The 27,528-nt window shown below is 37.6% G+C and overlaps 1 protein-coding gene and 1 pseudogene across 5 annotated transcripts in view; one reads left to right on the top strand and one right to left on the bottom strand.

Moving 5' to 3' along the window:
- Positions 1-357: 357 nt before the first annotated feature.
- The window catches only part of SLC16A9 (solute carrier family 16 member 9), a 53,943-nt gene continuing 26,772 nt past the window's right edge, over positions 358-27,528 (bottom strand). For 4 of the 5 annotated variants that reach the window (XM_049855332.1, XM_049855329.1, XM_049855331.1 and 1 more), the window contains 5 exons: positions 24,369-24,601; positions 14,213-14,356; positions 5,292-5,387; positions 2,902-3,819; positions 358-2,494 (listed from right to left, as the gene is read on the bottom strand). In XM_049855332.1, coding sequence (XP_049711289.1) covers positions 2,316-2,494; positions 2,902-3,819; positions 5,292-5,387; positions 14,213-14,356; positions 24,369-24,564 — 1,533 coding nt within the window. In that variant the 5' untranslated portion in view covers positions 24,565-24,601 and the 3' untranslated portion in view covers positions 358-2,315. The remainder of the gene's footprint in view (positions 2,495-2,901; positions 3,820-5,291; positions 5,388-14,212; positions 14,357-24,368; positions 24,602-27,528) is intronic. The other variant, XM_049855333.1, reaches the window with a different exon arrangement.
- On the top strand, positions 20,540-20,993 carry LOC126059569 (protein MIX23-like; annotated as a pseudogene).

Here is a 27,528-nt window from a genome sequence, read left to right as displayed (position 1 = left end):
AATGAGGATGTCGATACCCACATCACAGGGTTATTATGAGAGGTGAGTGGTATAAAGTGTTTGGAATATACTGAGAATTCTATAAATGATCACTACGTATGAAATCATTATTAAGAATTTGAGAGGAATCCGTCTCTTTTCCTCAAGAGGGTTCTATAGGACTGGCATACTAACTTTTTGGAAGGCAACGATGAACATATTTCAGCAAATTGTCTTGTGAATCTGTGGTCCTGTTGCCAAGGGTAGGTGTCTGAACTGAACATCGGGTTATTTAAATTTTTAAATTCAAGTGAAATGCCACCGTAATTGGGAGAAAAGTGGCTAAGAGGAGAAAAAGCAACCAAAATGATCCAAAACGAACAAAAAATATAGTTTATTGTAACTTACAATTCATTCTCTAGACAACGAATAATGCACACATTGGATGAAATTAGGAGACAGAGTTAAGATACAGTTGGACAATTATCAACATTGATGAATGTGTAGATGCCATAGAGGTTAAGTTTTTCCAGGTTACTGGGTTTCCTGCACAAAATACTGGCAAAAAAGAAACTTCAACACAAAAACATGTTTTTTTTAATGTCACTTATTTTATGTACTTTCTTTGATAGAGACTAAAGAATGAGGTACAGAAAATATTCCAGAAGACTGAGTAGGGAGCAGAAGTCCCAAGGCACCTTGCGGCCCCCTTCTAGTGTTACTGAGTAGGCATAAATAGGTTATGAAATTCTCCATACCACAGGTTTACTGTATAGAAAAGTGCTATCTACCTACATCACAGAGGTGTTGTGAGGGTGCAGGTTTGTAAAGTGCTTTAGGTGCCTTTGAAGAAAGGCAACATAGAAGTATAAAATAGTCTTACATATTTCAAAAGAAATGATAAAAACAATTTTAGCACAGTGGAAAGGGGGCCTCTCATTTAACGAACCATACTTGACTATTTATAAAACCTCTTACTCAATAGTGTCTTCACTTATTTATTATTGTTTAAGAGAATATTGCCAATCTTCTAGCAGCTGCTCTCAGCCCAGGCTGTGTTCTTACAATCACTTGAAGAACTTGTTAAAAATATAGACCCTTGGGCCACAGCCTAAACCACAGAATTAAAATCTCTCCAGGTGGGACCCAGTCACCTACATTTTTAAAAGGACTCACAAGGGATTCTGATTCATACCAAAGTTGAAAAAACATTTCTTTTTAGAAAAATAACAATGTATTAAACTTTGATCTGCTTCCTAGAACATTGTTCGAAAGATTAAAAGAAGTTGGACTAGGTTATCAATTTCTAATTGACTTCTTCCCTTCCCACATCCCACAAAGACTCCAAGCACAACATATACACACATACACACACATACACTTTTTAGTTCTTCCCATGAATTAAAATTTGAGAGTGGTAAAATCTGTCAGTGATACATAAGTGCTTCATCGGGAAGATAATGCAAAGACTTGCAATCCATCCCCACTGGGCCCAAAGCAAATGGATGCTTCCCATTTGCAGGAACGGAATGGTTGAAACAGGTCAAGTCAGCGCTTCCTGGGAAACGTTAGATGAGTGGATGCTAACGCACAAAAATGCGCGGCGTTATAGTGGCCAGCCAAGAAGGAAGACTCCAATGATGATGACTCTGTTTGGAGCTGGCCTGCATCTCAGCAAAAGGAATTGAAACAGTTTATGTTCAGTGCGCACCAAACAACGTGTGGATGCTTCATCAAGGTGAATAAAAATAATGAAAACTGGTGGCTGCAATTAAAAAAAAAAAAAAAATTTTTTTTTTAAATGATCCGTTTGCTCCACTGTGATTCATAAGGCTGTCCTGGTAACCACTATCATTTCCTGGTTGGCTTGAAGTCTTCTATTTACTAGTTAGTCTACCATAGAGAAGAGAGTGGTTTAGTCCCTAGTGTCTGTCACACATATCTCATCACGCTGATTGCATTTGTTTTAAAATAGAAGCATCCCTTCTGGGTGCCTGGCAGTGGAATTGATGGAGTCTGTAGAGAAACTATGCTTCTTTACACAGAGGAGGCCTTCTGAGGGTGGCCAAAATTTTTTACAATTTCAATAACTAGTGATAACAATATAACAAAATAGTCCCACTTCTTGGAAAAAGAAAGAAATACAGGAGATAGAGGTTACATATACAGTACATGGAGAACAGAAGAATGTAAAAAATAAAAATTCATTCAGAGTCAGCCACAGTGAAATATTGCTCTGAGAAAAGTCTTGACTCTTGAGAATTGGCCTAAGACGTTGTTAAAATATTTTTGCTCTATGACATAAAATGGCAAATAGGGTGCGTTTCAATATTCCTCTAAACATTAGAGGCAACTTTGTACAAATAAGTTGTTGGAGCTGGCTTGGGGAGTTGCTTGTGGCATGTATCCCAGGGAGGCAAGGCTGCCAGCAGCAGGATGAAGCCTCCCAGCAGGACGCAGAGGCCACTAAAATAAAATGCAGTGTCATAGGTCTGGGTCCAGTCATAAAACCACCCTGAAAAGAAAGTGAGAAAAAAGTGAATGTCACAGAAGTAGTGTGAATATTAAGCCCGTATGCTATTTCATCGATTTTCTATACTGTACGATTTAGGATATACATCACCCCACCTCCTCCCAAGTGGCCTACTGGGAGTTAGAAAATGAGACTTTTTCAAATATTTGGACAAGAATAATCAGGTATTTTGAGTTTCTCCCAAATAAAGGATGAACATGAATCCTGGAGTGAATATATTGAGTTTCTTAATTATGTCAAAAGTAATTTTGAATAAATCATTAGCATAAGACATTTCATGCAGATTTATTTTGTGCCAATCTGTGCTATTATTACAATTGGAATTTCTACATCTGGAGATGGAGAACGAAGGTAAGTAAGATGGGTTGACTTGAACATAAATATCTTACCAACAATTGGTGGTCCAAGGCTATTTCCAAGTCCAGCAAAGAACATTAATATTCCATAGGCATGGGCTAATTTTTCAATTCCCACAGTCTTAGTGGTCACATATGGAAAAATGGACCAATTACCAGTAAGAAACCCTAGGATCCCAGAAAGTATTGCCAACGTGGCATAACTTTTGGCAAATGGAATTGCACACAAGGCCAGGCCCATGATTATTAAGGTGGCTACATAAAGATATAAAGTATTAATCCACTTGAAGTCAGCCAATATTCCTAAAAGGAGTTTACCAACTGCTGTCATAATGCCTATAATGGAAACAAGAGGCATAATAAAATCTTCTTCTTTCACATTTGAACTTCTTGCTACGTCTTCCATAAGTAATGAAGGTGGAAACCCTCCAATGTCAAAAAGTAAGATGGCGATAAAAAGTGCTGAAAAGACTTTGTTTTTAAAAAGAGCCAAGGTTTCTCCGCAGTAGCTCCTATATAATTGCCAATTCTTCTTGGCAAGCTGTTTGCAGAGATAGGTCTGTTCTACAACTTTCTTTTTGTACGTTTCAGTCTCTTTTGTGTGTGCCATTGTTGTTGAGTTTTTATGAAGTGGGTCCTCCTGTTTCCAGTCTCCATTGGCTAAAGTGCTCTTGCATTTTTCCACATTACTGTAACTCTTTTCAAAAATGCATATGTTTTCTTCCAGGCTCTTTTCTTTTTCATTGTAAATGAAATATCTCTCTGGAATATTTTCTACAGCTGTTTTGTCAGGCAAAGGACAATCAGAGGACTGGAGGGGTCTCATCAGGCTGCCACAGGCTAATATATTTAAAGCCAAAGCACCCACAATCAGCAAGCATCCATCCAGTCCATAGATTTCAATCAGTAACCTTTGCAGAGCAGCATATATAAAAAGTCCAACACTTGAACCTAAAAAGGAAATGGGACTGTTCAATCTTATAATTCAAGGCTCTTAAGACAAGCATTCATAGTACCAAATTCAAATGCTTTTTTACACTGGCATTCATATGTACCTTATATTAAAATGACAAAAAGAATATTGAAGATAGTGATAAACTCATTACGTCGAGTCAATTCCAACTCCTAGTGATCTTGTAGGACAGGGCAGAACTCCCCCACAGGGTTTGCAAGGCTGTAAACCTTTACAGAAGCAGACTGCCACATCTTTCTCCCGTGGAGCAGCTCATGGGTTTGAACTGCCTTTTGCTTATTAACAACTAGCATATGTGAACTCATAACTTTTAGAAAATTTGGAAGCTGTCTCCTAAATAAGCTCATAAAATTTTGGACAGAAATTTTCAATAAGTTCCCTGAAGAGCTAGGGGAAAAAAAAAAGAAATCTGAAAAGTCCAACACCACTTTAAGATGTCAGAGAGAGTGCCAGAACCAAACCAAATCCACCACCATTGAGTCCATTCCAACTCACAGCAACCTTATAAGACAGAGTAGAACTGTCCTGTAGGGTTTCCAAGGCTGTAAATCTTTACGGAAGCAGATTGCCACATCTGTCTTCCACAGAGTGGCTTGTAGGTTTGAGCCTCTGACCTTTCTGTTAGCAGCTGAGCGCTTACTCACTGCACCATCAGGGCTCCTTAGAGAAAGTGCAGAAAGCTTTTATATTTACATTTTTCCCTTCATTGACCATCTATTGAGTATTAAAAGAATATCAAGAGTGAACAGCCTGTCATTTGGATATGCACGTAGGCCACTGAGATATATTCACGAATCAGTACCTCAAGGAAAATTGTAATTTATATAAAAATTATAATCTACCTAAATTATAATTAAAATTATACATCACTATAATATTTAATTATATATTATTACATAGTAATTATATAATAGTATTAATACTATATAATAAAAAAAAATAGCCAATAATAATTGATACTACTAGTTATGTTATTAAATTTTTATATAAAATTATAATTCTAAATTAAAAACCTTATTTCTTATTTAGAAAAATTATAAGTTCCACAATAAACTAGACGAGAGATGATCAGCACTAATCTTTCTGGGACCTCCATTTTCCTTCCATTTCTCCCAAGGGGCTTTACACAAATGCTCTCTGCTTCTTTAAGCAAAGTCCTCACCAGCATTTGACCCTCAATTTATTAGGCCCGTAACCTTTCTTTTCCTATGTTATATTGGACATCTAATACCCCAGATTTATCATATATGCAACTTAGGATTTTTTGAAAGCTGCTTCCATATTTACAGTGGAAAACAGGATTTTCCTTCTAGAAGTAGGGTAAAATAATTATTTTTCCACCTAAATGGTAGCTGCGGAATAGTTGGTTAAACATTCCTGGGCTTGGGAACTTTTAACTTTGTCTAGATGGCTAAATAGGGACTGTACTATATTTATTATGAATATGTACCTGTTGAAATCAGGCCAAGTGCAAGGCCTCGACGGCTGTCAAAATACTGACAGGTAATGGTCACTGTTGCAGTGTATAATAAACCACAGCCAAGACCTAAACATATGAAGACATTGCATGAATTAAGACAGATAGCATTACTTCAGCGTAAATTTTTAAAAAGGACAATTTCCATATTTCCAGTTGGACATACTGTTATTTACTACGTAAAACTGTTAGAGCACAGATCCCTAAACTCCTTCCATGGGAGTTGTTCAAGCCTGATGGACATATTTGGCAGCCTCAGTTTTTACTCCTCACCCATACTGAGGCCAAGGTTCACATCTAAAAAACAATCCAATTTCTAAAGCATTAATGAACAGTGCAAGTTAAAATTAAGACATCACGGGATATTTGAATCACACACCAAATAGCAAAATTTAATCAAACTTGTCCATTAGGTATTTCTGTCCATCCACCAACCCCTTACCCTCAGCTCAATGTTCTTCCTCCTTTAAGTCCCCTAAACAATTTCTTTAAAAAAAAAAAAAATCCCCTTCATCACACCAGACTATTTTGCTAGAGCCCATAGCTTGTAACTCCAGTCTGTAAAACAAAGGATCTCCAGCAGGTCCTCTGGGGTTCTCAGATCTTTCCATCACCATAAAGTTTATATTTGTAAGTCTTTATCTTTTAGAGATATACACTACATTATTTAATAGTAAAATGCCATGATGTCTATAATTTCACTTAAGATACTTTGACACACACACGTAAAATGCAGCAAATACAAGAAACCAGTAACAACTGTTCAATTTATGTGGTGAGCATAGGGGGGGTTGCAATGTTATTCTCTTTACTTTCCCATGAATTTGAAATCCTTTGATGACTAGGGAAAAATCTTTTAACTAAATTTTCCTCTCTTGAGTCTCAAGGGCAATATATTCCTCTAGCTCATCTCCAAGGCTCTTTTGCCTGTTAGCTTAATCTTTTCTTCCTTATTAAGTACCTGATAACCCCAGTTTGTTTTTCTTAAAAATTTCCTCTTGCTTCTAACTCATTATGATTTGCCTTTCTTCTGCAACATTAGTTGTTCTTGAGGCTCACTCTATAAACATCATATAAGCCATCATCTAAAAATTGAGTTGAAACCATGGCCCATTAAGTGAATTATTAGTATTGTTTTCATCATTATTATAGCTACCTGGGCTATGACTAGAAAGACTACATGGGCCTAACAAATATACTGTATAAACATTTTAGGAAAGTAGCATTGGAAACAACCTCAGACTCAGATGATCATCTGTGATTGTATAAAAAGTCTTCTAGAAAATGAGATAGATGAAAACAATTACATTTTAAATAACCTTTTAAAATAAAGTGCTCTTTTGGATGATTTAAGGGAAAAAATACTATCTCCCTAACTGAAACATGAGTTGGATTAATTCCATATAGAACATTTCAAGGCATGAAATAAAGCCTGTTCCTGAACAATCAATTTCTTGGAGCCCAAATATGTCACCTTTAACTATACTGTTGAGAGCCTTGAGAGGGGGAATGAATTTATTTCTCTGTGGTTTGGTTGTCAGAGCTCTGTCAAATATTTGATATTAAAGACAAGAAAAAAGAGACATTTTTGATTACTAAATGCCAGTGCCAGAAAAGTTAAAACAGTAACTCTTAAACCTTTAACCTTAGACTAAAAAGAAAGAATTAAAAAAAAAAAAAAGATTCAAGGTCATAAGTTTCAGATAAGATTATTTCTCTCTCTCTTTATTTTTTTAATGTAGCAGAAGTTTGAAGTACCTTTTCTTTAAACTTTGCAAAAAGCATAAGGTAGCACAATGATTTCCTACATCTTTATCAGATAACTTTAAACCTTAGACCCTCTAAAAGAGAGACCAGTGGACCTACAGATTACCAGAGACCTTTCATAGAGTCCACGAAGCAAAACTATTTTTATAATAATACTAAGACAGTCTTTGCCTTTTTCACTGTGTTCACATTTACTGTGATGGTGCAGAAAAAGTGTTGAGTAAAACTGCCAGAGTTTTAACACAAATCAAGGTATTGGTACCAAACTTTACCTCTTGTGTGCTTTACTATTACACAGTCACAGTAAAAACAAACAATGACAAAAAAATTTAAATGCTTCATCTGAATTACAATGACTGCTGCAAGAAAAAAGCACTCCTGTGATTTGAGTAGCCAGCTGAACTAGCCACTTTCTTCATGCATCACTGTTCCTATTTGGAAGAATGTCTTTTCTCCTGAGTAGCAGCAGCTGAGCTCTTAACCAGAGTTCCTTTGGGTCTCCCTCACGGAAGCGGAGAATTCTACCACTGAACCACCATTCTATTCTGGCAGTCTTAACAAATGATAAGAGTTGGGCTACAGAGCCCGACTCTGCACATACAATGAGATGAGCAACTTGTCCAGGTTTCACTGGGACTTTCCCGGTTTGAGCACTGAAAGTCTTGTGTCCTGGGAAATCCCTCTTCTCTGGGCAAACCAAGATAGTTTGTCACTGTAGTGTGTGGGGACCTGTCTCTTGGTCATTGGGAGAATTCTTCTCCTGTATATTCTGAAATAAGCATTTGAACAACTTATAATAGCTGAGCAATTATTATCCTGACCAGTAGTTAAGGCAGTCAATTGCATACACTATTCAAAAATATCTAGTTCTGGAAATAAAATTGTGAGCATGTAATTTGAATGCTGAAACAGATAAATTTAAATTAGAGTGTTCAGAGGTAGGTACTACTTGAGTTTATATGCATAGAACATCTGCATGGAATGTTTAAAAGTTTAAAACACTGAGTTATGGGTTGACATGGCTCTAAACTTTGATGCACTTGGCGTGAGTACCCTGAATGTGATGCTGGCTGGTTAAGAGCACAGGCTTGGAGAGCAGGCAGCTTGGATTCAAATCCCAACTCTACCATTTATTGTCTACGTGACTTTGGGAAACTTACTTAACTTCTCTAATTCTTAATTTCTTTATCTTTGAAATAATCTTATAAGACAGTTGTATGGATTAAGTGATATAAAAATGTAAAAGATTTAGTATCTGTACCTGAAATATAGTAAGTGCTAAAAAAATAGCCATTATTTCAGTATCTTATTTCACTTTTCACCTGAGATTAGGGAATTATGTAGATATAGCCTCAGACTAATTAGACTAATTAGAAAATCATAGTTCTTTATTATGACTGCTCATCCATGAGAGTCAAAAGACTATCTTTAATGACAGAACTATAAAGAAAAAGCTTATAAAACTCTACCTCTGCTGAAATGAATATACAGGAAATGGTCTTTATCTCATTTTCCATAATTAGTGTAGGAGAATCAATCAGACTGTCTACTAGAGTGATTTTTTTTTTCCCTTCCCAGTCTCAATAAGCTACATAGATATTGCCAAGAAAATGAAGGAAGAGAAAATTGAATTTTTCCAAAACTTAAGAAGAGAGTATTAAGTAAACAGTAGTCAGGTAACAATATATTCTGCAGAAAAGAAAATTCAAGGAATTGATTTTGAGTTTTGTTCTTCAGAAAAGCAAAGAAAAATTATTAGAAAGAAGCTTGAGCAATTCATTAAGGGCACATTTCTTGCCCCACCCCCTTCCCATTCTATTCCCAGTCCCTCCACCATACTTTCTTTATACTAATTTAGTAAGATCATTGAGAAAATAGGAAGCTGAACTATTAAATTTGGTCTTGTGACGTCAAGTCACTTGAAATTTGGTAAGTTGTCATTTTATTTCAGGTACAAAAACCTAACACGGACAGCGTTTTTAAGATTTTTTTTGAAAGATCAATTAAATGGTAGAGAAGAATTGTGCCAATTAATATATTTTTAGTACTCTTTCGATATTTTATATTGTAATTAAACATTCTATGAACTTTAATTTCTTTTTCTATATTCTTCAATATTTTATACAAATATTTCTGATCCAATAGAGCTACTTCAACAGCAAAAAACAGCAGCTGTGGTCATAAACTGGGAGGTCAGAAAGGAACTTAAGGGGAAGGAAACAAATATGGATTGAATACCTCTGTGTGCCTGTTAATATATGTTATCTCAGGAATAGTCACAATATTACTGTGAAATCATATTAGTCCCATTTACTAAAAACAGAAATGAGATTCCAGAGAGATTGAGTAATTTTCCAGAGTCACAGAACTAATAATAATGGTGGTTCTAGCTGATGTTTTATTGCATTTTCTAATTTAACCTTCACAAAACCCTATAAGGTGGATACTATTATTATGCTCAGTTTACCAATGAGGAAAAGAAGTAATTTGCCTAAGTTCACACAGCTGGCAAGTGGATTAGATAAGATTAACCCACACAGTCCAACCCCAGAGCCTGTCTGTCAGTGCTTACTCTTTCCCTATGCCATACTGTCTACCTTAAGAGGCCATCTAGTTCATTGCAGACAAATGAAAGTACTCAAGATAAGACTCTGCACAGCATAAGGGCTCAATGAATGTTACCATTGGACTGAATCTTTTCTGCTTTTTCCTGAAGAATTTATAATTATAGAAATGAGAATGAGTTTAGACTGTGTAATAATTTGCTGTCATTTCCTTTTCAACTGAACTCTATACTTCAAATGGTGGCAGAATGAAAGTATTATTACTATGCCACTTATTATTTCCACAAATATTCTATGAGACCCACACAATGAGCCTGAGGAAAAAAACTAGGACCACACAGAAGCAAAGAATAGTTCACAGGCCCCCAATAACTACCAGAGTGAGTTTGTTGGTTTTTTTTTTTTAATTGAAATCTAACACAATCCTTTCATTTATCTGTTTGTTTGCTAGTTACTGTGCAGGCCACTTTTACAGACTTGACTTCATTTAGTCCTCACAACACACAGGTGAGGACCCACTTTTACACATGAAGGGACAATCATTCACAGAGATAAGGGGCTTGCTCAAGCTCACAGGACCTAGGTCTCCTGACCCAAAGTCCAGTGCTTCCTCCATGTGTAGACAGTTTCCTTGCAGTAACTGGGGTTCAGAACCTATTGCCAAATCAGAGTCGTGTACTGTCTCCTGACTGAGCTTGTTTCTTGACCCAGAATCTACTACCTGAAGGAGAGGCTGGAAGCCCAGGAGGAAGGACTTTACAACAAACACTATGACAAGTATACGTGGTAAGGATACCCTGAGTCTTTCCTCAAAAAGAACAGTGGCCATTTATTTAGGTAATTGTACACTGAGGAAAATGTTCCTAGGTGGTACAAACAGTTTGCACTCGACTGCTAACCTGAAGTTTGAAGGTTCAAACCTACCCAGGCATCACAGAAAAAAAAGGCCCGGTAGTCTGCTTCTGTTAAGATTACAGCCAAGAAAACCTTATGCAGCAGTTCTACTCTGTAAAACATGGGGTTGCTATGAGTTGGAATAGACTCAATGGCAACTAACAACAACAACACATGGAGAAAGTGGAATAGCTTTTGAGCACTGTTAGACACAGGGTACTAGTTGACACTGTTAACCAGGAACCCAAAGCATTATCATGGCCTCCCCTTTGGATGGGGTCATCTGGGAGCCAGGTAATAAGTGGAACCATGGCCCACATCTTGCTCCCAATGGGTCCACTGTGTCCATGGACCACCCATTGGTCATTTCCTGCTACTGGTGTATAACTGGAGTTCACATACATGGTAGTTGGTATAACCCCCTACATTGTTCCTTGGCGGGTGGAGTAAGAGCTATCATAGTGAGAAAAGCCAAATGGAAGCCTCTGTAATTCCTGTCCCTGCTCCACCAGCCAAGAAAGTAAATCAAAACCAAAATCCAATCCCATCTAGAAAACTCTACAAAATCCAGGGGATGGGGGGATATTAGCTGTTGAAGTGTTCCAACATGAGGCATACCTTGTCAAAATCAATTCTCTATTGCTACAGAAAACTTGAAATTTAGGTATGGGAGTTAGTTAATTTTGTCTTTTTCTTTCTATATATCCTTAGATGTTCTTCCAACACAATCAAATGTATATAGATCTTAGGTGATGTAAGCTAATTTTTTTTCTTTTTAAAAACTCATTTCTATCTGTAGAAATTACAAATATTCATCAATTTTTAAGTCAGTGACATCTTTGAATAGTCCCTAGCACATAGTAAGTACTCACTGCTATTATTTCTATTATTTATTAAGAGAAAAAAGAGGGATATTGGCAGTCAATAAAATTAGGTTCTTTCGCACACGAAGATGAAACATTTGAAAGCTGGAGGTTATTTCTTCAAATTCCTTATTAACAGCTAGCAATATGAGTATGGTGATTTTTAACATTTAATGCAATTAGTACAATACATCACAAATGCATTACCCCCCAAAATTGCCAGTGATCTCTGCCCTGCCATCCAGTTTTCTTCACTCATGTTCCATTTAAAATAATAATAATAATCAAGTGCTTTAAAATCTACTCTTTGATATACACACCTACACTCATTGCAGCATTTTTCACAATAGCAAAAAGATGGAAACAATCTAAGTGCCCATCAACGGAAGAATGGATGAACAAAATCTGGTACATGTATACAATGGAATACTATATAGCCATAAAGAATAATGTTGAGTCCTCAAAACATCTTATAACATGGATGAATCAGGAGGATATTGTGAGGAGTGAAATAAGTCATTCACAAAAGGACAAGTATTTCGTGATCGTACTTTCATAAGAAGACAAGAATGTATATACAGACGCCAAAGCTCATTGGTGGTTACCAGGGATGGAGAGATGGGGAAAGGGAACCACTCTGGAGATAGTAGACACTTCCTATTTTTGGTGATGGGAAAGGTAGCATCAAATGTGGGTGAAGTGCACACAGCTTGACCAAGTAAGCAATGTCACTAAGAAGTGCACAAGAGAAAAGGATATTTTTGGTAAAGGATATGACAAATATAATTTTGTAACAACACCAAAAACAACCAAAAAATATGTGTGTGGTTACACAGATATGTATATAAGCACATATATGTATGAGTATGTGGGTGCATATGTGTGCACAGATAGAAGTATCTATAGGCGTATGTACATACAGGTATGTGTGTGCATGCATGTATATACATATATATAATAAACCACATAGGACACACGGTTATGGATACTTCTTAGATATAACCAAACACCTCACAAGATTGGTTTTCTGGGTTTGAAGGCTTAGGACCATAGCATCGTGTGACAATTAAGTAATTGGCATAATATAGTTCATAAGATATATGTTCTACATTCCAGTGTGGTGAGTAGTGTCTGGGGACTTAAAAGCTTGTGAGCAGCCATCTAAGATACTACTATTGATCTCTACTCATCCAGGACGAAAGGGAAAGAGGAAACCAAAGACTTAGAGAAGAAAGTAGTCTACAGGACTAACAGTCTGCACAAGTCATGTCTTCATCCACCCTGAGACCAGAAGAACTAGATGATGCCTTGCTACCACTACCGACCATTCTGATCAGGGCTACAATAGATGAATCCTGATAAAACAGGAGAAAGACGTGGAACAGAACTCAAATTCTTAAAAAGTCCAGACTTACTTGACCAGTTGAGACTAGAGGGTTCACGAGACTATCGCCCTGAGATATACTTTAAACCTTAAACCAAAATTATCTCTCAATGTCACCTTTTAGCTAAATAATAAATTGGCTCATAAAGTAACGGATATCACCCATGGCTAATGAGCTTCTTTAAAAAATCCCCTATAGAAGACCAAATGGTCAAAAATTACTCTCAAGCAAAGATGAGAAGGTAAGGGGGCAGGGAAACCAGAGTACTGGAAATGGTACAACTAGAATGGAATGAATGAGAATAATGACATGTTGTGAAAAATGTAACTAATATCACTGAATAATTCACGTAGAAATTGTTAAATGGGAATCTAATTTGCTTTGTGGAAAACAAAAGAATCGATGGCAAAAATTGCATGTGATGCTACTATGGGTGTCTCATATTGTAAATTGCTAAATGGCACAGCCAAGTCTTTGGTATTTCTCAGAGAGACAGTTACGTGAACCTGGAGATAAACGGAAGAATAAACACAAGAAACCAATAAACAATTTGCTGGATTGTGAACCAGGCTTTCGTGTTATACATTTTTCAACAATAAATGACATGGCAAGTTGATGTCAGTGTCATCCGTGAATCATTAGAAAATTCATACTTAAGTGAAGTTTTCTAAGTATTTCAAAAGCTCAAAAATAGTTACTATAATGTACTAATCTTAGAATATAAAACTATTGATGAAAGCATCAATAAAACCCATCTATAACTGAAAAAAGAAGTTTTTTTTTTACTCTTTACTTCACCTGTGACTTTTTTATTTGCCTGTGGCAATGGATGCTGTGAAGAGCAGGTCATTTAGCACGTGAACAGCTCAACTGAGCTTGTTGTTGTTGTGGCCGTTGATTCTGACTCTAGGACTCTAACTCTAGAACTTCCCCATAGAGCTTCCAAGGCTGTAAATCTTTACAGAAGCAGATTGTCACATCTTTCTCCGGTGGAGTGGCTGGTGGGTTAGATCCGCCAACCTTTAGGTTAGCAGCAGAATGCTTAACCTCTGTGCCACCAGGGCTTGTTCAACGGAGCTTAACTGCCCAATATACAAGGGACTATTTCTTAAGTCAGAAGAACATTCTGACATCTTAGTTTTCTGCTCCACCTCCTCGTTTTCCTTGTTTGTGTCATAGAGACTAGCACTGAAATGAAAAGCCTTTCTGAGTCCTGCAAGAAAACATAGTGTGGAATGTTTATCCTTTCAAACATTTTGATTCTGGTAGGTGGACAAGCAATTTGTGGTGAAGTGGCCATTGAAAGTAAGTTATTAACGCAAATTTTCACTCATTCTATTAACTGAACAACAAAACTAACACCAGGGGAATGATGTTTAACTTTAAATGATTACAATAGTTGTAGCAGCCAGATTCCTTACCTACAACAATCCCATAGGAAAAAAACAGAAAGCAGATATTCGGGGCAAAACTGCTCAACATCAAACCTCCAGCCACCAGAAAGCCACTGAAGATTGTAACGGGTCTTGCTCCAAAAGACGAGACACAGAGGCTGCAGACAGGACCTAAAAATACAAATGAAACTTTCACTTATTTAACAGTAACCTCCTTTCCACCATAATAGGATCCATCCCATCATGAATTTAAAATGATACTTTCTATCATAAAACAACAACAAAAATAATAAACATCCACTGAGTATTTCTATGTGCTAGGCACTATTTTAGATACTTTGCAATAGCTATTATTCTCTTCCCCAGTATTTTGATGAGGAAATTCAGGTTTCAGGATGGTAAGATCACACAGTTAAGACATGGGAGCTCTAGAGTCAGACATTTTTCAAAATTCTAGCTCTACCACTTGCTAGCTGTTTGATCTCAAGCAATTTATTTTACCTCCCTAGGCCTCAGTTTTCTTAACTAAAAATTGGAATAATAGTAGTACCCACATCATAGTATTACTGTGAGGACAAACAAAATCATGAATATAAGGTTCTCACAAGACCCAGCACAAGTGCGTCCAACCAATGCTAACTTTTCAATGATGATAGCAGAAGCACTGGCAGTAACCAGAGTGTTATTAGAGGAAGAACTAAAAGCACAAGGTGTTTAACTCTTGAACCCACCTAATAACCTCTATGTCCTTCTGAGAATTTTTTGTCTCCTGGCATGTTCCATGCATCTTTCTACCCAGTGCTCCTTTCCTGCCAAAACCTGTCATATAATTTGGTGAATAACTGAATTACACCAGTAGCAACCCTGTAGAGGAGTGAGGTGGGGGTGAGGTTGTTACTCCCTGCTTGTAGAAGATTCTGGCAGGTGAAGCCAATTGGAGGTGCATCCTATCCATCCAGGAATGGGTCTGTCAGCAATACTGTCCCAGCAAAGACGACCACTACCAGGATCTGTTCTATGCATAAAACCCATTGCCATAGGGTCAATTCTGGCTCATAGCGACCCTATAGGACACTACTAAAATTCTGTGCATTAGTGGGCAATAAGGAAGTGTTCTACTCATAAATGATAACGAAATCCTTTCCTGCTAGCTCTGCACTTTGAAAGCATCCAAAACTACAGAACTTAAGCGTATTCGAAATAAAAAGGCATTACGATTATTCAGCCTAATAGTCTCATTTTACACAGAAGGAAACTGAAGCTCAGAGAGGTTGTCCAAGCCTGTGGCTGGCAGCAGACAGGTAGAAGGATTTAGATTCAGAAGCAAAGAGAAGCATGCTTTCCTTAAATTGACAACAACCTTTCAAGGTTCAAATTATTATCTCGGGTTTTTAAAAAGCACACTCAGCAGAATAGCTAAAGACAAACCATACCAAGTGTTAGCAAAGATGTGGCATAACCAGAACCCTCATACACTGCTGGCGTTATCTGCTAAAGGTGAACACAGCACACTCTATAGGCCAGAAATCCCACTGCTATGTATACGCCCAACTTAAATGCCTATGTCAAAAGTCATCTATACAAATCTTCATGGCAGAGCTATTTATCATAGGCAGAACCTAGAAACTCAGAGGTAGAATGAATAAATAGATTCTGGTATAGTCATAGACCAGACTACTGTACGGCACTGAGAATGAATGATTTGCAACTATAAGTAACACTATGGATGCATCTCACAAACATGCTGAGTGAATGACATCCAACGCACAACAAAGTACATACTGTATAATTCCAATTATAAAAAGTATAAAAATAGGCAAAACCAATCTACAGTGTTAGAAGTTCAGACAGTGATCACCCTTGGGTAGTGGAGGGGAGTTATAACAGAAAAAAGCATAGCTGGACTTGCAGGGTGTGCCTAATGTTCTATTTCTTGACCTAAATGTGCTGATTACATAGGTGTGTACAGTTTATAAAAATTTGTTGAGCTATACTCTTAATGATATTTTTCTTTTTTTCTGTATATATCTTTCATGTCAATAAAATTTTTTTGAAGTAAACTGTAATGAAGAAATGATGTAATCCCTCCACAGTCTCACTGCAAGTAAGCTGCAGAGCTAGGATTTGACGCCAAGCCCAACATTCTTTCCGACACTATAGAATCTCCTAAAACAAAACCTGTTGCCACTGAGTCGATTTCTCCTAAGCACATATTAAAACCAGGTTCTGACCACTGAGCAACCACAGAGCTCGCAATACCTAAGGCTTGCCCACATTCCTGCCCAGCCATGAACTGGTCCGTGCCATTTTCAGGTCTTCTTGTCTAAGCCAGTACTGAAGAGTAGCCTGAGATAATTACTTCAAAAATAGAGATGATTTTAAGAGTTGAATTTCATGCCTGACATCATAAAGGCATGACCCTTCTCTGTTGTTTACCAAATTTCATTGGCATTGAGAGTGTTTGCAAAATTAAGAGGCACAACAGAGTTTAAAGGCAGAGATTATTACTGATATACTTGAAATTTTTCAAGTTTTATGCTCAAAGGAGGACCTTGAATCTATGCTTCTTAATTCGTATTGATAATTCACACATAGCATGTGCAACCAGAACTACTGTTTTATAAAATATATACGGTAAAACCTGTGAAAGCTGGAACCTGTGTAAGGCGGAAACGTGTCAGAGAAGGAAAAATGACATATTTTCTGCTAAAACAAGAGACAGAAAAGTGGTAAGGTTATACCCTGTCAAAGGTGGAAAACTTGTGAGACACAGAAAAACAAGCCAGTCCCATCGAGTTCCAGCTCTCACAGGTTTCACTGTAATATTATCAATTACGTAATAAATTCTTAAATCATCTTTGCCTAACACCTGGTTCTTTTTAAAATTTTAAGCATTAGGAAGAAATGAGCAGAAATTCTTTGACAGATGAAAGCAGTACGTTGAAAGCTGCCTTTTAAAATATTCTCTAATTTTACACTGCCACCTGCTGCATATTTAGGGAAAAATATCTGGATGCCAAAGATCAAAGACAAAAATTCCAGAGCTGAAAAGTCCTTGGAAATGATCCAGGCACCTCATTTTTAAAATGATGAAACCGGCACACAGAAACACCATGTGAATTGACCAGGAATCCATAACTAATCAATGACAGGGCACAACTGAGAAGTATTTCAATGGGTACTTTAATTTTTTTCTAGAAATAAAAATATTAATGAAGAACACCAATATACTTTTGTTAGTATCTTACAGTTAAGTAGTTCTATGAATTTAGGGCAAATGAAGACATAATACTTATGCTCATTTTGGTATTTAAAGGTTTAGAACAAATTCTTTTACTCTCATACTTAGAACCAAGATATTTATAAATTCCTGGTTTAAACCATAAAAAAATAGCCTCATATTTCATCAGTAATGATTAGGGTAAAGCATATCTAACTGAAGGTATTCAGCAAGTGACAATCTGCAAAACATATGACATATCTGTGTGTTTAACCCTTTGAAAAAAACATGCAAAAAGTCCCTGGGTGGTGCAAACAGTTAGGCACTAGGCCACTAACTGAAAGGTTGGCAGTTCGAATCCACCCACTGGCACCTCAGAAGAAAGCCCCAGTAATCTACTTCTGAAAAATAAGCCATTGAAAACTCCATGGAGCACAGTTACCTTCTGACACCCATGGGGTCACCATGAGTCAGAATCGACTCAATGGCAACTAGTTAGTCGCCAATTCAAACGATTAAGCTCTCAGGTACTAACCAAAAGCTTGGCTGTTCAAATCCACCCAGAGGTGCCTCAGTAGAAAAGCCTGGCAATCTAATTCCAAAAGATCACAGCCATTCCAAACCCTATGGAGTATAGTTCTACTCTGAAACACATGGGGTTGACTTGAGCCTGAATCAACTCAATGGCAACTTTTTTTTTTTTTTTTTAAAGAATGTGCAAGGTTTCCACTGTGATAAACTGGACATTACTCTCCAGCACTGGGTTAGTTTCAAGAAATTAATCAAATCAAAGGACCACTCTTAGGGAAGATTTTTTACAATGCTGCTGGTCTGTCACTTTGTAGAAGAGACATTTGGAACAAAAGTTGGTAAAATTTCAGAATAAAAAATTTATTCCACACTTTGGGATTTGTAAAACTGTGAAATAAAAGGGTATAGGGCCTCATTACGTCGATGCTCATTTTTTTATTTTAATAAATAAGGACTTAAAAAAAAAGTAATAGCCATCTATTATCATCACCATTTCATAAAAGAAGGACTATTTTAATAATAGTGAAAGGTGTAACTTTCAGAAGGAAGTATAAGACAGTAAGAAGACAATCAGAACCTCACGTGCACACACACACCACAACTACCACTGCCTTTATGTTCGTTCTGTCTTCAGTGAAAATTGTTTAACTTACAGCTGTCTATGTATTGGTGTTTGGGAGTCATTGCTACTATTTCTGGTATTGGTATTTAGCAGCCACTAAAAGCATTAATAGTAATAAAAAACTAAAAAAAAAAAAAAAAATTTTTTTTTTTTTTAGTTTTTTATTACTATTAATGCTTTTTGTTTGGGAGATTAATCTTGACTGGTTGAACTAAAAATCATGGGCTTAACTGGTAAAGAAGAAACCTGGCAGTCAGCATCGAGGAACGGTCTGAGGATGGCAGATGGCTGTATAGGGCACTGGAAGCTGAACAGCTCTGTCCTTTCTAAGTAGTGCCCAGGGCTCTTAAAAGGTGTTCTATCTTCCCACAAACCCTGGTGGTATAGTAGTTAAGAGCTCACCTGCTAAACAAAAGGTCAGCAGTTCGAATGTACCAGGTGCTCCTTAGAAACTCTATGGGGCAGTTCTACTCTGTTCTATAGGGTTGCTATGAGTCGGAATCGACTCAATGGCAGTATGTTACCTTCCCACACAGTGACCTGGCAACATTTTCGGCATAGGACTAACACAGTCACTCAAATAAAGGCAGGAACTTGCAGGTTAGGGAAAGCAGGTAGCTCTATAAACCAAAGTGAGAAGGAGTGAAGAAAGAAAAGAGGATCAGAATGGGATTTTGAGGACTGTAACCTCTTAAACACAGAACAAAAATACTCTGTTAAAAATCACCTATAATCAGACTGACATAATTTTTCAGCCAATAAGGGAAATGAAAATTAAAACTCTGAGAAAGTTTTCTGTTATGATTACAGGTGAATTACAGAAATGAGCAGAATGAATTGCTTCCAAGGAAATCAGAAAGGTATATAAGTAAATTGTTTCCATCAGCCCTTTGGGATAATTTGGAAAGAAGCAACAGAGTTAAATTTCTGTTAGCTGTTAAAATAAGTGTGGAAGCAGAATACATTTTTTTTAATTTAAAAAGTTTATAAATAACATATTATGTCTGTGTTAATCAACCAAAAGAGTTGGCCCCTGTCATTCCTTCAGTATTTACCAAGCATCCTCTAGAGAATTGCTATAAAACAGAAATATAAGAAGTCAATAATGTTAGCCACATGTGAAATTTTTAGTTTTCTAGTAGTCACATTAGAAAAATAAAAAGGTAGCATTTAATAATATATTTTGTATAGTCTCCTATACTCAAAATACTATCATTTCAACATCGTTAATGAGATATTTTGCATTCCTTTTAGTTTTTTTTTACTAAGTCTTTGAGAGCTAGTGCATGTTTTACACTTAGACCCTATTAACTCAGACTAGCCACATTTCAAATGCTCCATTGTCACATGTGGCCAGTGGCTATTGTATTAAACAGAGTGACGCTAGAGTATACTATGTTAGCTGCTATAAAGGACACAGAGAAGACTATATACCTAGTTTGGAAGGCAAACAACACATATCAAGAATTAAACTAAAATCGAACTGGCGTAGGTTCTGCTGTGTATATTCTCAAAAACAACAAAATAAAATAAATTATATATTTTAAAATCTGTTTAAAAAATTAAACTAAAACCCAAGACCACAGGCAGTAAGCACCAAAAGAAAGGTTTAGACCCCAAAAGAAGGATTTCAGATAATGTGTTTTGGAATCTCAGAAGAGGGTCACCACTGTGGGCCAAGGAACTGAGACTAGAACTGGGCCTTGAGTATAGTTACATCAGCAAGAGATGAAATGACATTCTAAATGGAGGGAATAGAAACATAATGTGGTTTTCCAGTTTGCAATTCCTAAACAAGACAAGATTTTGGAAACAAAAAAACAACAAAATCTATTCCCTTTGGGAAATAAACTCAACTTCTATGCATTTATCTTCCAAAAAGTTTCAGAGTCCCAAGAGTGGTAGGATGGCCAGGCCTGTTGCATTGAAGCTGTAAGGAGACCAATGGTAGTGAGAAAAAAAATATAGGAGCAGGTCCAGTATGGTGGCTTCCAGTGGCATTGTGAACTGTAAAGAGTTCGCCAAGTTCCAGGAAATTACCCAAGATGATAAGGACTATTGATGCCAGAATAGTACAGAAATTACATACTACAGTTCCAACAGCTTCTTTTGCAGGGAAAATTGATGCCAGCCAAGCCTGTAAACAAGTTTATGAGTCTCTGATGGCAACTCATGCCAGTAGGGACAGACTCATAAAAAGCTGTATAGCTCAGACCTTAGCAATAGTAAAAAAAAAAAAATAGAAAAGAAAAAACCTCCGAGAAGAGAGAGAAAAGAGTTTGGATGATTTAACATTATTAAAGCAACTTAGAAAAGAACAGACAAAGTTGAAATGGATGCAGTCAGAACCGAATGCTGAAGACTGAAGCTGCAAGGTGTTAATGGTGTTTAATGAACACTGCCAACTTCACTTCAAGTCTCCAAAGAATAAATAAAGTAAGAGAGATACTGTTTTTTAAAGGACGGGTCATCTCAAAAGAGTTAAGCACAGCAGACAGCAATGGGGTGGGCTTCCTAGAATGATTTCTGAGCCAATGGTCCAAGACTGTTTCTTGATTTCAGCCCCACTTAGCCAAGACCTCAAATAAAAATAATTCTGATAATTATGGAGATGTCAACCGCTATTTTATACTGATTCTGTTTCTTAAAAAGTTTTGTAACTATAAAATAATATTCTGATTAAAAGTAAACTATACATATACATAGGAGCAACACGATTGTACACCTGCAGCCCAGCAAGGATTTCCTAACAGAGTAGACAGATTGGCCCATGAGACCCCTTCCATCCTAAAATGCAGGGAGCCCATAAAGCAGATTTCTCATTCCTTGCTTTCTGCTGTCACCATGAACTACAAGTGCATCTCCCCATGGAACAGAAAGGCACTAAGGTGCCACACCCACTTGAATCCTTGATCTCATGTACATCGACTGCACTGCTTGTTGGTTGGCTTGGTGTTATACAGAGATGGAGGGAAGTACCTGGGTGGTGCAAACAATGTTTTCATTTTAAGCATATTTTCACGAAATCATTTTAAAGCTGCAAAATACCTTACAAATCACGACATTCAATGTCCTTGTTTTCCTAGTAAGAATAACTAGCTGCCATTGAGTCGACTCCAACTCCTGGTGACCCCACATGTGTCAGAGTAGAACTGTGCTGCTCTATAGGGTTTTCAGTGGCTGACTTTTCAGAAGTAGATCTCCAGGCCTTTCTCCTAAGGCACCTGTGGGTGGTCTTGAACCTCCAACCTTTTGGTTAGAAGCCAAGCGCATTAACCCACCACCCAGGGTCTCCCACTAAGAGACTATGATTTGCTCAACAAATCATGGTAAGTTTATAGAATACAGGAAGAGATCCCAGGGTCTCTGACACTATCTAGGTCGCTGTCTTAGCACATTTGTGCTTAAACAGTTCCAAATGAGTTAGGTTGAAGATCACAGATCTCTGCACTTTCGTTCTCAAATAATTCCAAGTGCATGTTACTTCAAGGACTAAGGTACCTGACCCAAGCTGTGGTGTTTTTAACTGCCTCATATGCATGGGAAATCTAGACAATAAATAAGGAAGACCAAAGAAGAATCGATTCCCTTGAATTATGGTATTGGCAAAGAATATTGAAGATACCATGAACTGCCAGAAGAACAAACAAATCTGTCTTGGAAGAAGTACAGCCAGAATGCTCCTTAGAAGCAAGAATGGCAAGACTTCGTCTGACGTACTTTGGACATGTTATCAGGAGGGACCAGTCCCTGGAGCAGGACATCATGCTTGGTAAAGTAGAAGATCAGTGAAAAAGATAAAGACCCTCAGCGAGATGGACTGACACAGAGGCTGCAACAATCAGCTCGAGCATAAAAAATATTACAAGGATGCCACAGGACCCAGCAGTGTTTCATTCTGTTGTACATAGGGTCACGATGAGTTGAAACCAACTCAAGGGCACCTAACAACAACTCCAAGTACAGTGCAATGGATCACTTTTGTGTGGCCTTTCTCACCATGGTCTTGTAAGCCAGGTGGGACTGTGCAAATAGGGTAATTGTGGTCCATCAAGGGGATTGGTCAGTTTTGCCATCCTGCTGGGCTGCTCGAAATGAGCTATCTCAGAGACGGGAAAGAAAGGATTTCACTACCACTAAGGAAGAACAGCCAGTAACTGAACGCATCCTTTGGTTCTGGGATCTCTGTGCTGAGAAGCTCCTGGAACCAGAAGACTGAGAGAGAGAAATAGAGAGCTGTAACACTGAAGATGGTGAGAATTGGTGGCAGAGAAAACTGTGGCAGGAGCAACCAGCAGGAGATGGCACAGTGGGCTTCCTGACTCTTGGAGGAAGAGAGCTGAGTGCCTTCAGGCCAAGGCTTACTGGCTGAGTGGGGTGCCTCTGGGCACTTACTGGCAGAGCTAAAAGAACTTTGTAACATTTGCCTGAGCAGGGTAGGGGCTGAGGGGCCAGAGAGAGTCGTGCCTGTGGCATGGCTGGGAAGAGGTTATCCTGATGGAACTGTATCCTAAGTATTCCTGAACCTGAATTATAACCTGTTACTTCCCTGATAAACCCCATAATCATGAATATTGTCTATGAGTTCTGTGTGACCATTACAATGAATTATGAACCCAGCAGAGAAGTGAGAGTGCCTTGGTGGGGACAGGAGGCTTGTCTGATCTCTGCCTCATAGGGATCAGCCTTGGGCTGTTGATCTCGTTCCTCCTTCCCCCTTGTGAAGTTAGAGGAGGTCAGATGCTGCCCACACGCCATTTTTACAGCTAGCAAGTTAAGCTAATGATCACTAAATATTACCGTACAGTTCAGTCTGTGACTTCAGAAACTGAAATGTCATATGATTTTTATCATAATAGAGGAAAATAAAAACCCTCTAATGTTCTTCTTGAATCCATGGTGGCACAGTGGTTAAGTGCTCAGCTGTTAACCAAAAGGTCGGCAGGTCGAAGCCACCAGCCCCTCTGCCAGAGAGAGATGTGGCAGTCTATTTCTATAAAGAGTTACAGCCTTGGAAATCCTATGGGGGCAGTTCTACTCTATCCTACAAGATCGCTATGAGTAGGAATCAACTTGATGGCACACGACAGCAACAACAATGTTCTCTCTAAAGACATTAGGCATCACTATTTCATCATATTAACCAATGATCAAGAATTACTTTTAGAGACATTATACAAAAGAAAATGTGTCACATATAGCTTACACAAAATACTACATTAAAACACTTAACGGCTTCATTGGTGTGAGACAGAACTGCTCCTTGCTATGTCAGATTTTCCTTATGCAGTTATCATGAATGTAGGGAACGCAAATAGGCCGCGGTGTATCCAAACCAGAGAAGGTAATCATGAAGCATGGTGGAACTTCTTACAGGAGTGTTGAGCATCATATGGTCCTTTGGCCACCAGAGTACCTGAGACATGCCTAGATTGTTGTCTTCATCTCCCTATACTATTCTTACTCATGGAAGTATGTGTGTCTCCCACTAGATTATAAGCTTCTTAAGGGCAGGAAGCATGTGTTTGCTGTTCATTTTTTTCATTTTCAGCATCTAGCACACTGCCTGGCACACACAGTAGCAAATAAAATCAATAAAGAAATGAATTAATGATTGGATATCTTATGATCCCTATATTTCCACACAGATTAGAGTGAAAAAGTGGTGCTCTAGTTTGAGTGAAGACAGGAAAATATGTCTCACACTTAAAAAAATAAAAAAGTCCCATGTACTTCGCACAGTGTTAAAAATGCTGCAAACGTTATTAAATGGTTACTTAATAACGAAAGGCATAGATTAATCCACTTACTTGCAAGCAAGCCAACTCCACTTGCAAGGGATCCGACCCAAGCTGTTTTTCCTTTCCCTTCACCAAAAGCATCCAACCATTCTATGTACAAGACTCCAACAGCTAATGGGGATCCGTAACACAAAAACTGAGTGAAGAAGGAGACAAACACAATCACCCAGCCCCATCCTCCATCAGGTGACTTTTTTAATTCCATTGTAAGATGAAATCAAGAAAGTGTCTCTTCTTAGGTCCTGGACAAAAACAAACAGAGAAGAAAAGCATAGTTAAGATATTGTGGAGCACAGTATTTTGGGTTAAAAATGTTTCCTCCTAAATAAAAAAAAAAAGAAAATGCTTTTCTAAAAACATACATGGAAAATCATAAATTAACACGGACACATCAAATTACATTTTAATTATTTATTTATTTTCTGAATAACTAATACATTCACATGGTTCCAATTTTTTTTTTTTTTTTAATTATAAAAAGTCATATAGTGAAAGCCTCCTTCCCAATCTTGTCCCCATCCATCAAACTCCCACCCTCATTCAACCATAGGAAACCACTGTTTTTAGTTTATTGCCACAGGGGTTCTTGAGGAAGCAGATGCTTAGCATGAAGGGGGTTATTAGGAACACTCTTGGGAATCAGTGGAGTCCCTGGGTGGTGCCAGTGGTTAATGTACTCTGCAGTTAACCGAAAGGTTGGTGGTTCAAGCCACCCAGAGTTACCTTGAAAGAAAGGCTAGGCGATATACTTCTGAAAAGTCAGCCGCTGAAAACCCTGTGGAGCACAGTTCTACTCTGACACGCATGGGTTACCAAGAGTCAGAGCTGACTCAAAAGCCAGGGGGAGGTGTCAACAGCTGTGAAAGGGAAAGGAAAGAACCTGGAGGGAGAAGTTAAACTGTAATGTACTCTTAAAAAAGGAGATTTCTAAAGCTGGATGACTCTTCAGAATTGCACTTGGTTGGGCTTGGAGGACGGGGCCTTCAAACTCCCGGGCTGATCTTTCACCAGGAGCTGACAAGGCCTTAGGTGAGGCAGGTCTCTTCAAATGAGGCAATCTACCCCACAAGAGCTGTCAGCTGAGCTCAACTGCTAGCAGCATTGCCAGCAGATGGAAAAAGGAATCTTTCATTCCTGAAGGGGGCTTGGAGGGAAAGTGGTGACACATCACAACATTCACCCACTTGAGTATCCTTCCAGAGTGTCTTCATACTTATACAAGCAAAACAAATATTCTAGGATTTCTGTCTTTTTCAACAAAAGATAGCATACTGTACATTCTATTCTGTACCTTGCTTTAGTCACAAAACAACATGTTCGGAGATTTTTTTCATATCAACACGTAGACAGCATCCTTAGTCTTTTTTTTTTTTTTTACAAGACATAATATGATTGTGTACTTGTTAGTTTATGGAATAAGCAAAACATTCACATGATTCAAAAATGAAAAAAATGACAAAACTATATGCAGTCCACTATCTACCTAATCTCCACAGGTAATTCTGTGCTACTTCTTTCTTTTATATCTTTCTGAACACAGTTCTACTCTGACACACATGGGGTCACCATGAGTCAAAAACCACTCCACAAGCATTGACAACAATGGCAGAGTTTCCTTAAGAGTTCTGGGTGGCACAAACAGTTAAATGTTTGAGTACTAACCAAAAAGTTGGAGGTTTAAACCCACCTAGAGACACTTGAGAAGAAAGAAAGGCCTGGTGATCTGCTCCCAAATGGTCACAGCCTTGAAAACCTTTAGGAGTGCAATTCTACTTTGCAACATATGGGGTCACCATGAATCACAATCAACTCGACAGCAATTTTTTTTTGAAGAGTTTCTTTATATATATACAAGGAAATGCAAATATGGATTTCCTCCCATTTTTAACACAAAAAGTAGTATATTATATAAATATACATACTGGTATTGCCTTGCTTTTTTTTCCCCCATCTTGACACTATATCTTTTCCTTCTTTTCTAATTCTACCTTGGATTCCAGCATAGAGATTTGCTCTTAATTTGTTTAACCAGCCTCCTGTGGCTTAGACTGAAAAACGGTGCTGCAGTGAATAACCTTATATACACTTATATCTTTCTGTGTATACACACATCTGTTAGGTGAAAGCCAAAAGTGGAATTGGTGAGTCAGAGGGTATGTACGTTGGTAAATGGGACGGGCATTACCAAGCTGGCTTCAAAGGAACTGAAACAATCTATATTATCCCCAGCAATTTGGAGTGGGTTGTGAAACTTTGGAATGTTTGCCAGTTTGTTGGCTTTAAAGCAATACCTCATTGTAGTTTGAACTTGTGATTCTCGCAGTATGAATGTTGCTGGACATCATTTTATAGGTTAAAAGCCATTTAAAATTCCTATCCATTATGGATTGAATTGTGTCCCCCCAAAATCAGTGTTGTAAATCCTAGCCTCTATGCCTGTGGTTTAAGGCAGAATAATGTAGAGTCAATCTATTCTGAGATATAAAAGAGATTAAAGAAGCAAGCAAGAGAAGCAGAGATGGGGGAAGAGGGATGTCAAGTCACATGAAGATTGTCCAAGAGCAGAAGATGAAGAGTCAAGGACCTTCCTCCAGAGCTGACAGAGAGAAAACTCTTCCCCCTAGAGTTGGTACTCTCCTAAACTGTGAGAAAATAAATTTCTGTTTGTTAAAGCCATCCACTTGTGGTACTTCTATTACAGCAGCACTAGATGACTAAGACACTACCTAACTTTTGCGTGTATTTCAGTATATTTCTAAATTTTCTATTTTGGTCCATTGATCTATTTACACACCATTACCACATTAGTTTAATTATTGGTCTTTTTTTTTAAATCATTTTAATATTTTTAATTTTTAATCTTTAGTGGGGAAAAATTCCTTCCCCTCTCCCCATCATTTCATTCTTTTTCAGTATTTCCCTGGCTATTCTTGTTTGTTTAATTCTTTATATAAACTTCAGAATCAGCTTGACTGGTTCTAAAAGAAATCTGATGTTGTTTTCTTTGGGACTCAGTTACATGTATAAATTAATTTCAAGAGAATTGACCCCTTTATGGTGTTGAGTCTTTCTATCTAAGACCATGGTGTGCCTTTCCATTTATTCAAGTCTACTTTCATGTTCTTAGTGTCTAAAATTTCCTCAACTATTCTTATTTATCTTTTATTAT

This window comes from Elephas maximus, chromosome 16 (genome assembly GCF_024166365.1).
Source record: "Elephas maximus indicus isolate mEleMax1 chromosome 16, mEleMax1 primary haplotype, whole genome shotgun sequence".
NCBI classification, from domain to species: Eukaryota; Metazoa; Chordata; class Mammalia; order Proboscidea; family Elephantidae; genus Elephas; species Elephas maximus.
This window is presented reverse-complemented; position numbering and strand designations above follow the sequence as displayed.